Source organism: Coffea arabica, chromosome 2e, assembly GCF_036785885.1.
Source record: "Coffea arabica cultivar ET-39 chromosome 2e, Coffea Arabica ET-39 HiFi, whole genome shotgun sequence".
NCBI classification, from domain to species: Eukaryota; Viridiplantae; Streptophyta; class Magnoliopsida; order Gentianales; family Rubiaceae; genus Coffea; species Coffea arabica.
This window is the reverse complement of record NC_092313.1, coordinates 71,661,844-71,676,460: the sequence shown is the minus strand read 5'-3', so window position 1 is coordinate 71,676,460 and position 14,617 is coordinate 71,661,844. Positions and strand designations below refer to the sequence as shown.

The 14,617-nt window shown below is 35.2% G+C and overlaps 2 protein-coding genes across 5 annotated transcripts; both read left to right on the top strand.

Annotated features, from left to right (window-relative positions):
- Window positions 1–6,064, top strand: LOC113732935 (calmodulin-binding protein 60 B). Of its 4 annotated transcripts, XR_003458908.2 has the most exons (9): window positions 1–1,001; window positions 1,093–1,156; window positions 1,896–1,936; window positions 2,128–2,609; window positions 3,355–3,515; window positions 3,628–3,834; window positions 4,497–4,659; window positions 4,975–5,065; window positions 5,237–5,366. XR_003458908.2 is itself a non-coding variant. In XM_027258992.2 (8 exons), the coding sequence occupies exons 1-8, from the start codon at window positions 913–915 to the stop codon at window positions 5,133–5,135; spliced, it is 1,221 nt and encodes a 406-aa protein (XP_027114793.2). In that variant the 5' UTR covers window positions 1–912; the 3' UTR covers window positions 5,136–5,379. The 4 variants fall into 4 exon arrangements, 3 of the variants coding, with proteins under 3 accessions (XP_027114793.2, XP_071937035.1, XP_027114792.2); XM_027258992.2 differs by lacking the exon at window positions 4,975–5,065 and having other exon boundaries at window positions 5,122–5,379; XM_072080934.1 differs by having other exon boundaries at window positions 4,975–5,379.
- Window positions 6,065–11,652: 5,588 nt separating this feature from the next.
- LOC113732934 (uncharacterized) lies at window positions 11,653–13,378 on the top strand. The gene is made up of 5 exons (XM_027258990.2): window positions 11,653–12,091; window positions 12,245–12,332; window positions 12,438–12,505; window positions 12,676–12,735; window positions 12,866–13,378. Exons 1-5 carry the CDS (start codon window positions 11,984–11,986, stop codon window positions 13,034–13,036), a joined length of 495 nt encoding a protein of 164 aa, XP_027114791.1. The 5' UTR covers window positions 11,653–11,983; the 3' UTR covers window positions 13,037–13,378.
- Window positions 13,379–14,617: the final 1,239 nt, after the last annotated feature.

Sequence of the window (14,617 nt, the reverse complement as noted above, 5' to 3'; positions counted from 1 at the left end):
TTACCCCCCCTTCCCCCCATCTTCCTTCAAAGGTCGTTTTCTAGTTGAACAGTTGTTTTTACTCAACCAAAACGGGTCTTCATCTCAACTCCTAGTCTTTCTCGCCGAGTTGTATGTATTTATGAGTTTTCTCCTTTCGGTTTAGCTAAAGCTGCTGAGGAATCTTCCTGCAAGTTTCTCAGAAGATCACTCTCACAAGTCACATTATCAGAGTCTTATTCAGCAACCCGCGTTGTTTTTAATCCTTTCGTGTCTTCATTTCAATCCAAATAGATAGCGGTTTCATTCCCTTTTTGAAAATTAACCACAAACTGCAACGCGGAGGAGTGTTTTCGACTTGTACTTTGTAGTACATTTCCAAATTAACGCGGTCGGAATTTGTTGAATTTTTAAAATTTCAGATTTTCTGATGTGTTAGAAATTTTGATTATTCCACCTTTGGCAATGGGATGACCGAAAAAGAACTCGGTTATAGTACAAAGCATAGGTACAACACCACCACACACACACACTTGTGTGTGCCCGCGAGTGTGTGTAGAAATCAAAATTAGCCTATTTATGATGCAACAACATCACACATTCTAGTGTGTGCCCGCCAGTGTGTACAAATACACAACAGTCCCTGCATCAACTACACAGAAATTGTTGCTTTGTGATAGTAATGACTGCACCATGATTCATTAAAGGGTTCTTTTTGTGTTTGAGTAATATGATCAAATCTAAGCTTGACTTTTAGTATCATCGCCGCATTTTATTAATGGTAAATTGAAGCTTCTAGGCAGTTTCTTATCAATGACACACTAATTTCTGTATCTATAAATATACATTGACAGTTGGGTAGTTTCTGGTGGAAGCCAGCTTTTAGATTTCGAGGAAATAGTTGTTTAGATTGTGTTTCTTCTTAGGCTTTTGATGGTACAGAAACGATACTTCTGGGAGGGGGGTGAGGAAGGCTCTGATGTCCCTAATCGTGACTCTAAGCGCAGAAATGCCTCCATCAGGTTGGTTATTTTAGCTGTAAATGAATATTCTTTATCACCGAATTGTTCTTAACTAATTGTTCCTTTTCCAAATGCTTTGTTGTGTTTGCAGGGATATGAATAAGAGTTCTATGCAAGAACTTGTGATCAAGTTGGAACCTTTTCTTCGGAATTGTGTATGCTTTCGGCTCCTTTTGCTTATAATTCATTTATTTATTTACAGAAATCGAGTATTTTTCGATTTGTGAGTTGCTGCTATTCAATTGTAATTGGAGTATAATAGCAACAGTTCATTTTTAGTGTTTCTTCCTCTGTGAACATGAAGCTTAGCATGTCCTTAGGCTTTCAAGCTTTATTTATTTGTTAAACTGTTTGTAAAGCATATTTTTGTATTCATTGACTTTCCCTATCATACTTTTTCTGTTATATTTTTGTTTTTGAGCCTTGTAATTCCACTGACACCAATTCCCCAAAACCTTACTAATACAAATCAAAAGTGATAAAGAAAAAGGAAAAGCGTGGTCAAACATTATGTTTCACATTTGGAGATTTGCTGCTTTATAGTTGCAATTTCACCGTTCCTGAATGGATCCACTGACTTCAATCTTCAGGAATAGGTTATTAATGATGACAATTGAGGTCTTGAGTTAAAACTACATACTTGAGCTTGTGTTGATTTAGTTGTTTTATGTTCTGAGGTCCTTGTTGAGAATTTGATATAGCTTGCGGTTAAGAGTGTTAGTTACTAATCTAAAGATTTGACTGTCCCATCCAAATTCTGTGTGTGCAGTTCTTCCTTCCTGCTTCTCTTCTAGGTTAGAGTTGTTAAATAGTTGTGTGCTTTCTGATTTATTCTACCCGAGGTTTAACCAGCTATTTACCAATGTCTTATAATGTTCCCTTGTGCTTTGACAGGTAAGTCAGGAGGTACAACGTGCAATCAACTCTTATCTGAGGTTGGTTTTCGCATTCACTACTGCTTTGGCTATTTCTCTTTTCAAGACACTTTTTTTTTTTGGTGTGCTCATACATTTTTGATAGTAATAGTTTCAAATACAACTGATGTTTTTGTGGCATTAAGATGCCAGATACGGCTTTAGCTGAGCATATTCACTAACATTCATCTACTTTACGTTTACTTTTGAAGGTCTCCGCTCAATCAGATTGGTTCTTCTGAGGGATCAAGGAGCTTGCAGTTGCACTTTGATGATGAGTTACCTTCCACCCTGTTTACTGGTTGTAGGGTGGAGAAAGAGGACAGCACACTGGTTAAAGTAGTTTTGCGTGATTCTATGTCCAAGAGAGTTATAACCTCTGGACCACTTTCCTCTATAAAAGTCACTATTGTTGTGCTTGATGGTGATTTTAACAAAGATGATAAAGAAGATTGGACACAGCAGGAGTTTAACAACAGAATTATACAAGAACGAGCAGGCAAAAGGCCACTGGTGACTGGGGCTGTGGTATTATCATTGAGGGAAGGGATGGGTTATATTGAAGATGTCAGCTTTACAGACAACTCAAGCTGGATAAGGAGTGGGAAGTTTAGAGTGGGAGCAATTTCAAGTGAAGGAAGCATTAGGGAAGGAATGAGTAATGCCTTTAAAGTGAAGGATCATCGTGGCGAGTGTAAGTCTCTCTGTTCTCACAAATCTGAACTTAGAAAAAATTTGAAACATTTTTTGACTGGTTCATAACTGATAAATCTGTAATTATCCATCTACTGCCTCTGCTTGACGGTATTATCTATTGAACAATGAAATGCTTCTTAGCATTTGGCGACATAGGGATAAATCATCGTTACCTATCAGCTTGGCAAGTTATGGACAATTTTTTATGCTTCCTGCGACTCGTGGTCTTTGCTAATACTGAACTCTGAAACCACTTTTCTAAGTGGCAGCATATAGAATTTCATAGAGAATGACTAAGCCTATAAGAAAGAACATCGTCTTACCACCTATAAGAAAGAATGAAAAGGACACTGGCCTTTGGGATCGGTAAATAACATGCACTTGTTCAGCATCTATGGGTCTATTAAAAATTGGTCTACTTTCTGTTATATGTTTTAAAGTATTGTATTTTGTAAGAATTAGACTATGTGTATCTAGATCTCAGATCATGCATCAGCAGAATTTAGCGCATTTGTTAACCTTTAGTTGCCCTTATCAAGGATAAGAACACATCAACTTGGGTGGTATTCCTGCACATACATATTGTTAGGTTGCATTATGTCTCTATGTAAATCCAGTATCTGGGGATATATAATTAAACAACTTCTGCCTGTTCCCCAAAAGCGGGGCAATGTCTTTTAAATTATGGGAACAATAGAGGATTTTGTCTGAGTTTTGTTGCTTTATTTATTTATTTGGTTCAGCATACAAAAAACATCATCCACCATCATCAGACGATGAAGTTTGGCGATTGGAAAAGATTGCAAAAGATGGTGCATCTCATAAAAGGTTGACTTCCCACGGGATATGCAATGTGAAAGGCCTCTTGCAGTTGTACGTCACCAATCCTTGCTCACTGCGCAAAGTAAGTTAATTTCCTGCTTTTGCCTGTGTGTTTACTATTATATTAAAATAGTATCAGGTTTGTTTGATATTATTTTAGCTGAGTCCTATAATCCTATAAATGGCTAATGTAGATACTCGGTGGTAATAAGATCTCAAGCAAGGCATGGAACTCCATCATTGAGCATGCTAGCGCTTGTCTTTTAGACGACAATGAGCTTTATCTGTATAAGGCTGAGGATGGGACTGTTCTTGTGCTCAATTCCATTTATGACGTTGTAGGAGCAAATTTTGATGGTGGACATTACCTATCTGTAGATATGTTCAATAAATCTGAGCAGGTTTGTAATCAAATCCTAATTTATTGTCATTTCTTACTTTATTTCAATTGAGAACTGTGACGTTGCATGCAATTCTGGCACTTCTTGGTCCATATCAGTCACTTTATAATTGTTAATGATCTTTCAACCATGTGAAGTTACATATAATTGTTAATGATCTTTCAACGATGTGAAATTATGTCCAAGGAATGTAGACTGTCTTGGCAAATAATACTGTATTTCTTCATTCAGGGATTAGAAGATCCCACAGGAACTGGCAACAGCTGAAATAGCAGCACTGAGACCTAATTGCACTGTAGCTTTGAGTATTCTATGAATTGATTATTTTAACTGGGATGAAAAGAGAGAAAGAAAGAAACTCTTTTGATTTCTAGGTTTATTCAGCTCACTGGTGAACAGAATTTTTTGCTTCCTACCAAAAAAATTTTGATGATGAAAAAAATAAGAATCATACTTAAGTGTGGTAGAATGGTAATATATCTTCAAGATATACAATCCACTTCCCCACGTTCAAATCTTGCTGCAACCCTTCTACTTTCACAGCTTATTTGTTCTTTTTGCAGTGATGCTCTGATTTATCACATTTGTAGTTCATGTGCTTGTCCTGTTGAAACTGTCATCTTTGATGTTTAACCTTTTGCATTGCCCCATCTTATTGGCAGCTTTTGGTTGACAATTTGAAGCAGCATGTCTACAAAAATTTGAATTACTTGGTTCCCCTTGGTGACCAGTCATTTGTTGCACACCCATTGTTGCTGCCGAATTTGCAAACTGGCTCTTACTGCAACCCAAGCATACAGAACGTTAGTTTCCAAGTTGGACAAGGTAATAAACTGTATTACATTATTTTTCCTTCTCAAGGTAATTTGGGGAAGTATTTGATGCTTAATGTGGTACTGCAATATATTTCCTCACCACACAATAGCGTTCACTATCACTTTTAAAGTTCATTTAATTGTTCTGAAACCATTTTGTCTGAAAATTCTAAGAAATCACATGAAAATTGGCAAATTCCAACTCTGCATTTGAGTTTTGCAAATGGACACGTTTTATCTACCCTCCTGTGAATTATGAAATATCTTGATTAACCCCCTCTGGAAAGCGAAAATGAATGAAAAAGGCTGCAACCTGTGTTTTCAGTTGAATGAATAGCATACAAGCCATGCAAGTCCACGCAATTTTCATGATGGGCACGAACACTAGCATAACTGATTTCCAGAAGTGTACCTAGGTACAAAGCATTATCTTCTTTATGTTGCACTGGAACTTACTATAGGCTTTTTACAGATTACAGCCTGTAGAAACACTGGCTTCAGAAAGTTTCTGATCTCTCCTCTTAATTCATTATCATGTTATGGGCATTGTCTCTATTCGGAGGTTCATAAAATCATCTTTCCTGTAGATCAAGTGGGAATGCAGGTGAACCCTGGCCACATGGAAATTGCATCAGCACACACTTATGGGGTAGAAGACAGCAACCAGTTCAAGGTTTCTGGGGCTGGGACTTCTCATCAGATGGATGCTATCAATTCTGTTTTGAACAGTGGCTTTGGTCTTACTAATTCTTACAATGAAATTCATACTGGTGGTGGAGACAGTTGGGATTCCCCTGGTTCTTTGGGGCCATTTGGTTTGACTGATCAACTAGTCCTCAACGATAACTTTCCGGTTGAGACATCAGCATGGCAGGAGAATGGTTTTTTAATGGCACCAGGAAATCAAGCATTTGGTGTTGTTTCTTCTGGTTTTGGCATCGGTATCTCAAGTAATGGAAAGCCTAAAGCTTGTTGGTGCAAGATTAGGGCTGTCATTAAATGGAGGATGGTTAAAAGTAGCCGCCAGAAGAGTGGAAAAGCTTTCAAGCGTAGCATTCAACTCATAGCATCCAGCTCCTGAAAAGGAGCATGGTTCTCTTCAATAGGTATCTGTTCTTTATTTCTTTGTAACAAATTTAAGCAAGTCTCATGTGCATAAGACATAAATTTCTTTCTTAGTGCAAGGGTGCATCATAGGTAGGACTTTTCCTCGTCTCTTAAACTAGAGCATGAGATGACAAATCATAAACATACCTAGGCAAAGTTTGGTTAGCTGAAATGACAGCAAATTTCTTTATTAAGCTTCTTTCTTTTGTACACAGAGCTTGTATTTGGTTCCACCCCCTTAATGGAGAGGTGAATAATGTAAGGTGTGTTGTAATGTAAGTTATAAATTTCAAGTCTTGGCTTAGTCACTGGATAGCATGTTTATTGCGTCTGTATTAATTCACAGCATGGATTTTAGACCAACACTACATATTTCTCAGCAAAGAAACATGGCCAAATAGCAGAAATACCAAAACATAAATAATAATGCAGTATATTGAAGCTGTAAACCAGTTCAACAGCCTAAACAGTAGTATAATGCCCCAAATACACAAAATTTGCACATTGGCATGGACCCATTGAAATAAAAAGTCACAATATCACCTATCGGTTGCTATGTTCAGCCAGTATGGCTACTTTCTCTTCGTTCCAGTGCCTCATACTTGAGCAGCAGGAAAGAGCAAAGAAAAGTTTAAACAAGAAAGGGCAGATGGCTCAAGAATGATATCTTGCAGGCCTTAGCCTATGAAGATTTTTTTTTTCTTTCTTTATATATGTTCTAGAGGCTGGACTATTGACATATTTTTTTCGAGCATCCTCCAATCTTTCCATTGGAGGGGAGGTTCACGTCCATGGTAAGACATTCTTAATAGGCAAAAGGATTGTCCTAGGGGTGCAATTCAATCCAACAGCTTGACTCGAACTCGCAAATAACTCGGTCAACTGCTTGACTCGAACTCGGTCAATTACGAGTTTGAGTCGAGCTCGAACTACTCGATTGAGGTTTCGAGTTAAGTTCAAATATGTACATCATATATTCGAGAGTTCGTCAAGCTCTATCAAGTATTCGATGTAATATTTAATTAATGTATTATAAATAATAAAATTACCTTTTTAAGTTGATTATTTGCAATATTTACGACCCTAATCGTTTGTCGAGCTCGAGTTCGAGTAGTGCTGCTAGGTATCAAGTTCAAACTTGAGTACGACGATACTCGAACTCGACTGGACTCAATATCACCCTTAGATTGTCCTACCAAAAAACTAACTAGCATGGGTAAAATTTGTGCCACCGAAAAGTCAAAAACTTTTTGTCACAATAACAAACTTTTTGTCTTTCAAAAAGAAAAAAAGAATAGAATACAGTAAACTCCCCTACCAACATCTTTATTCCACTCCCCCCCCCCCCCCCCCCAAATTTTTTAATTTATTGATTGATTTAATCATAATCAATTAATTGAGAGGAACAAGTCTCAATAATGTGAATTTCCCTAAGAGCTTATCTTGTTTAGAACTTTAGATTAACCTCTCCTTTTGTCCGAAGACATAAAAGTACTTGCTTACACATCGGTTCAAATAAAAGTGGCTTGTTTAGAATACATTTCCATCGATTCAACCTCATCTAATCCTTAGTGGTAGCAGAAGTAGGCATTCTTTTATATTAATTAATTAAATAATTAATTTTTTTGTTTCCTTGGCTAGATCTTTTCTGAACTGAAGAAAGGGCAAGGAGGTTTAGGCAAATCTACCATCCACAAATTATGGTAGTTGAGGGAAGTTCCATCAAATTAATAAAATCAACAACTATTGGATTCAATTAGTATTTGAATGAGATTGAAAATTAAAGGGAATTAACCGTGGCATTGGACCAGAAAAAGGGCAAAATGGGATATGGAGTTGGTTAAGGGAGGATTTGCTGTATTTTATCCAAAGAAGTAAAAAAATTTTAAATATCCATCACCAATGAGTTTAGTTTTAGACTTTAGTCGGAAATAAAGCATTCCTATATCTGTTTCGTGAGACTTGTATTGACTTTTTTTTCATATGGAAAGATAAAAAGAAAAAATACATACCTTTCATTTTATAGCCACTTCATTTCCTCTTACACTGTAACTAGTGTGAATACCCGTGCTACGCACGGTGCTGATATTATTGAAAAAATAAAAATAAAATGGTGAAAAAAGGTTAAAAAATTGTACCAACACAATTAAAATGTAATATCTGTCTAACAATAGTTTAAAATATGATAGAATGTGTATATCATTCAAAAACTGCCTTTTTTCGGAAGATAGATCCTGAAAAAATAATAGAAATTTATATTAGAAAATGAATGATATATGAATAAAAATGAATGTAATTGAATGTTGTTAAAATGAAATACTTACAAATATTATGCATTCAATTTGATAATCTTGCATGAAGGTGCGAACACTCTTCACACCAATCAACTTGTAGTACGAAAGTCAAAATTAGTGATTTAATTAATTCTGTTGAATTTTGTGGAGTGCGCATTGCAAATAAAAATGCACGATCTTTGCATATATTGATTCGTTGGTTGAACAACATATCACCATTTTTCTGAGAATTAAGTACATACGAAATTCAAAATTAGTGTATTTTTTTACATAGTTTATAAATGGTATTATGAAAAATATATATATATCAAGAAATTTTACCTTCCTTTGTAATTCTCTGAGATAAGAAGCATGACAACCAAATACGAATTGTGCATATCTGTCTTGTAGATTAAGATGCATGTTACCACTGGAATCTCTGATTTATATGTTAACATTGTACCTATTTGACAAATAAAATGTTATATACAATACAGAAAAATATGTTGAAATTAAAAGTACATGAAATTAATTACCTAACAATAGTGTCGACCACGTCATTACAATGCAGACCAAAGTGACAAAGAATCAAATAATGACAATCTTTTTGTGATAAGAAACATTAATTCTTTTGGCCTAAAGTTACGAAAACTGTCATCATGATAATATCAAATATTATACGTAGTTATCGAACTCCAAGAATCTAAATTAAGTCGCAAACAATCTGAAGATGTAAATTTTCTATCGTAAGAAATTTCTCATATCAAATTCCATCATTTTTGTATTTGGAGGAAATTTGGTTCCATCAAAAGTCAAATACCAATACTTGTGCCATAGGAAAAAAGATGACATAAAAACAGTGATGGACATCTATTACTCTGAGTATAAAATAAATTTTTATACTTACTGTTGCGTAATATGTTGTTATTGAATCATAAGAAAATGAGTCTAAAACGATGATCTATTACCTAACATTTCACTTCTATTTAAAGATGAAAGACAATAACAGCAATAATCAATCGAAAATATTACATTATTGGAAATAATATTTAAAAAATAATGGAAATGCAAATGTTTAAAGAATAAACAGTACCGAAATTTCTAATTTGATGCGAACGACGTTTTAATCGGTGTAGTTGGGATTTTATCCTTTGAATTTGATGTGAGATTTCTCTTTCGTCAATGCAAAGTTGTTGAAACTTTTCGAACTGCTGTGTAGAATCATTGCGGTGTACGTTTCGTTTTCTAAACAAATGTTTCCTCCTTTACAATCCTGTGAGTTTGAAATTTAGTTGTCTTTGAAATGCTTGTAGGTGGACATGTTCCATATTAAAATTAGGTTAAGAGCTAAGATGGATACCATAAAAAAGTTGAAGGAGATAATAAGTTCTTGGGAAAAATGTAAAAAAGTTCTCTTAATTAGAGTGAGCACGCAAGAAAGTTGAATGAGGATGTTATGATTTGCAAGACTTTTAATTGGAGTGGAATTCTTAAATTGGAGGACTCTTAATTGGAGTGGGAAAGTAGGGGAAATGTAGGGAAAACATGAGCATGATTATAGGACTTTTAGGAGTGGTTATAGGATTAGTTAAGAGATAAATATTTCTTAAATTGGTGGACTATTAATTGGAGTGGAAAACGTGGGGGAAATGTGGGAAAAATGTGAGCATGATTATAGGATTTGTATTATGCTCAATAACTTGATAGTATACTCAAATCACCGGCGAGGTAAAGTTTGTCTCAATAAACTTTACACTGTCCTAATTCCTGGCAAAAAAAAAAAAATCGCTAAATAGTTCTAATTGGCATTGCAAGTTACGACAACGTGCCAGTGGCATTTAGTCCTAATTTTTTTGGGGGTCAAAATCTAGTCCTAATTGGTTCTGCTGTTTCTTGATCATGTTATATGCTTTTGAATTCTACTTAACGTGTAATAATTGATAATGGCTTATTCTATTTTTTCATGGTATTGGACAAGCGAAAATCACACCAGAAGTGTGGTAAATTTACTATAAACTCCTAATATTATCTCCCCTAATTTTTGTATACTTTTTAAAAAATTTAAACTTTTGTCAACAATAAGCTGGTCACGCAAATAAAAAAAAAAAGGGACTGGTCACACATCTCATTCTTTGCCCTAAAGAGCTCAATTTAGCAAATTTCTTAGAATAATGGTGAAAAAAATCATAACAATTGAGGAACTTGGGTTAGTTTTTTTTTTTTTTTTTGGGATCTGAAACAGCCCTATTCATTTTTAAAAACTAAATAAATTGGCTATCGTACGTTCATTAAGAAAGGAAAAACTTTTTGGTCACTGCACATGGATGTCCGGCCATCTTAAAGGGAAAAAAAAACAATTGTTCCGTTCTTGCGATTTCTTTTAGGGTTAAATATAGTAAGCCCCTTAACTTTACATTTAGTTGCATTTTACCCTCTCAACTTTACATTTAGTTGAACATTTGTGATTTTTTTGTAATGTGATTGTAATTTGCAAAGTTTATTTGTAGGGGTGGTTATAGGATTAGTTTAATGTAAAATTGTATTAAAATAGCATACGAATGAGCATTTGTCTTTAATTAAGGAGTAAAAAGGATTTAAAGTATAAATAATAAACTATAAACGGTTTATGAAGTAAATAGTGGGAAAGTTTTAAATTTTAAATTTGACTCGTGATAGGGTTGGTTATAACCCAATACTTTTTATGTATTAAAATAAATATAAAAATCTAGAAAAAAAAAAGAGAAGTTTGGAAGTCATTGAGAGGTTCTCTCCTAAAAACCCACTCTGCAATACATATAGATTAGAATAAAACTTAAAATATACTTCTTTTTTTCATTTTCAAATAAAAGGGAGGCCTTATCAATAAATAGACAAGTTTCTTAGTTTAATGATAAAAAAAAATTTATCTGACAAATGTGGTTATCGGTATGAGTCTATGACTATTCTAAATCTAACGTTGCCATACAGCTTGTCTGCAGCAATAGAGCAAAATTTTCTTTTTTTTTTAAAAAATTTTTTTGTTCATTCATTGCCACACATAAGCCGTGCAGCAATCCAGGACTAAAACATCTATTACATAGACTAAATACATATATTTCTGGGGCACCTATCTATTAAATTTTCGTACAGAGTCATTAAATTTATTTAACTTATCTATTACAGCAGCAAAATATTTTTACACCAAATCTTGTGTTTGAGAGGGGAAAAAAAAAAGAAGATGTGCATGAACAAGGCACTATTTTAAAATATTTTTTTAAGAAAAAGAAAATTTTGATTCGTTGCCTGCATTGGATTTAGAACACTCACATCGATGATCACATTTGATGGATAATTTATTATTATTATTATTGTTAAACCCAGAAACTTGACTCAATAAATTAGACTGCCCATGTGAATAAAAAGGAAATACGCTTAAAACGAAATCAAATCCATTCACCCAGGCTTGAGCCTGAACCGTGGGGCGGCGGTCCAATTGGTTTCCTTCCCGCTCCCGCCTTTTCTTTAAACCTTGACCATAACCCCGACAAAGTACAAACCCATCCAGACGGACCCTCTCAAATTAATTCCCCCCATGGGTGGCACGACCGTAAATTCAACCATGCTCAGACCCAATTCCACAACCCGCCCAGAAAATATCTTCTCCATCCCAGGAAGTCCAACATCTCTCGAACTTTCTTTCGTTTCTGATATCTCCTCTGCTCCGCAACTTTTTTGTACTCTCCCAGATATTTTCACTCCTCCATCTCTTTCCCCCGCCTTCAAGAGAATATTACCTTTTTCAGAACTTCCCCCATATATTTCTCTAGCTCTTTTTGCCACCTCTCAATCTTGTTTGTGTATCAGCTCTAGCAACCGTTCCATGGTTTAATTGGCAACTGAATTGTTGCTGTTTCTTATGCGATTTTTGGAAGCGGTTCGTAATTAGGATTCGAAAAGTTTAAGCCGGATTCCGGTATGGATAGACACGGAGGATCCAACGGATCTTGCTTCTACTCCGTTCTCGGGATCCGTAAGGATGCCTCCTTCTCCGACATTCGCTCCGCTTATCGCAAGCTCGCCATGGTACTTGCTTTTTCTTGTTTTCTTTTGGCTAAATTCTCTTAAAAATTTGTTCTTTCTTTGTTTTTTTAATTCTGGGGGGTCGGAATTCACTTCAAAATTAACCTGACTAAAAAGGTGTGAAATTTATCTGTCTGTATGTGGATGCATGTGAAGAAATGGCATCCGGATAGATGGACTAAGAATCCGAACGTCGCTGGAGAAGCTCATCGGAGGTTTCAGAAAATTCAAGAGGCATATTCAGGTTAATTTACATTGACTCTAAAAGTCTGCTAAATTTTGACGGCGCTATGTTTTTTTGTTTCTTTGATGCTGAATTGACGGCCGTTTGTTGAATTGGTGGTGGCAGTGCTCTCCGACGAGGGAAAGAGGTCAATGTACGACGCCGGATTCCTTGATCTACTCGAGGAGGACGAGGTTCGCTCCTCCCTACGAATTTTGTTATTAAAATATTCTCAGATATTTTCTCCTCCTCATTTTAAATATTTCCCAGTTGTGATTTTTTTGTTCTCGCGACGACATCGTTTCTTGTTCAGCCCTCGCATAGATCATGATTACTGATCTGCCGCTGACCTCTTGGTATGCAGGGGATGGGTGATTTCCTGCATGATTTGATGAACATGATGGATAACAACGTGGGGGCAGAGGTATGAAACTATTGATACGTGTTAAGGGTATAAAGGTAATTCTAGGTTTTTCAAGGAATCTTGCAATGTGGCTGATAAATACTTATATTTTTTCTTTTTCGGTTTTTTTTTTGTGGGGGAGTGAATAAAGGAGGAGAGTTTAGAGGATCTGCAGCGGACGTTCGTTGAGATGTTCGGTGGTGATTTGGCGAAGATGATGGAGAATGATGATCAGACGACTAGGAAGAGAACACGGGACAGTGGGTCCAGCGTAAGGGCAGCTCCAAAACGGGGCAACAGCTGTGGAACGTCATATCACTGACGGTCTGCTTCGTACCAGATCATGGCCTTTGGCATTTTGTGGTAGAAAAAAAAATTATATATATGGCCTATGATTATGTACTTAATTCTTCAATTAATAGGTGCAAATTTTGGACTAAAGGGGAACTAACTGTCAATTTGGGGGGTAGATTAGGCAAAGTTCCACAGCTAATTTGGCCCTTTTTGGACTTTTTCCGTTGTTCGGTGGTGCAAGGAGGATTGCTAATTGCTTTGGTGATTAGTTTACGTAATAGAGCTCTTTTTATTTTTTATTTAGTATTGTTTGAAGGAAGCTTTTTTTATTCAAATAAACATACATGTTTGTGGTTACACAATTAAATGACCCGAGATTAGCATTCTTTTAATGTCTATACGAGCGGTGTCTATTCGAGATTTTAGACCTTTGACATTTATTCATATTCATTCAATCATACCCTCTAAAATTATTCTCAACCTGGCATCCCGCACGACTCTTCATTCCTTCTTTGACCTTATCTTTGTGCAATTGAAAACATGCATGAAATGGCAAGCCATCACCAAGTATGTTGCTCAAATGATACAGCTTGAAAGGCAATGCAATGAATTTCAGTTCTTAAAAACCAAATTCAAATTCGTTTGGTACAGATTCCGAGTTTTAACTTCATTTGGTACATTTTTTGTGTCTGGAGTGCAAAAAAATTTGGATAGTTATTATTTGATTAAAAATTATTTATTTGCATCACAAATATAATTTTAATATATTTTTTTAATCTTTTTAATTACCTTAGCTGGGAGGAAGAAAGAATGGAAGAAGACAATAATTTATGCGTGTTAATTTGGAGGGTGTGTGTGTGTGTGTGTGTGTGTGTGTTTGTTTGTTTTTTGGGATACAATATATTGTATAAATTGATTCCCTTCCCCCATCGACGTGCCCTCGCTTAGGGATGGCAAAGGGCACCTGCCCCGCGGGGGGCTAATGGGGCGGGGGTTGGGGCGGGGACAGGGGGAATTCCCCCTCCCGCTTAAAACCCATTCCCCGCCCCGCCACCCGCTTTAAAAACATAAATATATATGTATATAATTATATTTATAATATATAATTTAATTAGTTATAAATTTATGATAATGATATTATTAGTTATATGTATTATATAATGTCTATTAGTATATATAATATAATTGATATTATTAATTATACTAATAATTATATATGTGTACTTATACAAATTATTAATTGGTTATACTAAATTTATTAATATATTTATACTAAATCCCTAATTACACTTAATACAATACATTTTTTTCTTAAAAAAAGCACAAGCACAATAATAAATTAGTGATTGTATTTGTGTCAAAAATGAAAACTTGACTACTTTAGTTATATTTATTTCATCATGTTGGATTGTATTCAAATAATTTTTATTTGATTGTTTTTATAAGTTTCAATTGTAAAATTACAATGAATAATAATTTGATGATATTTTGATATTTTAGTATTTGATTATTTGCTAAAATTTAATCATAATAAAATTATATAATAATTTTTTATTAACCCCGCGGGGGAAGCGGGGCGGGAAGGGGACGAGGTGGGAGGAGCGGGGGA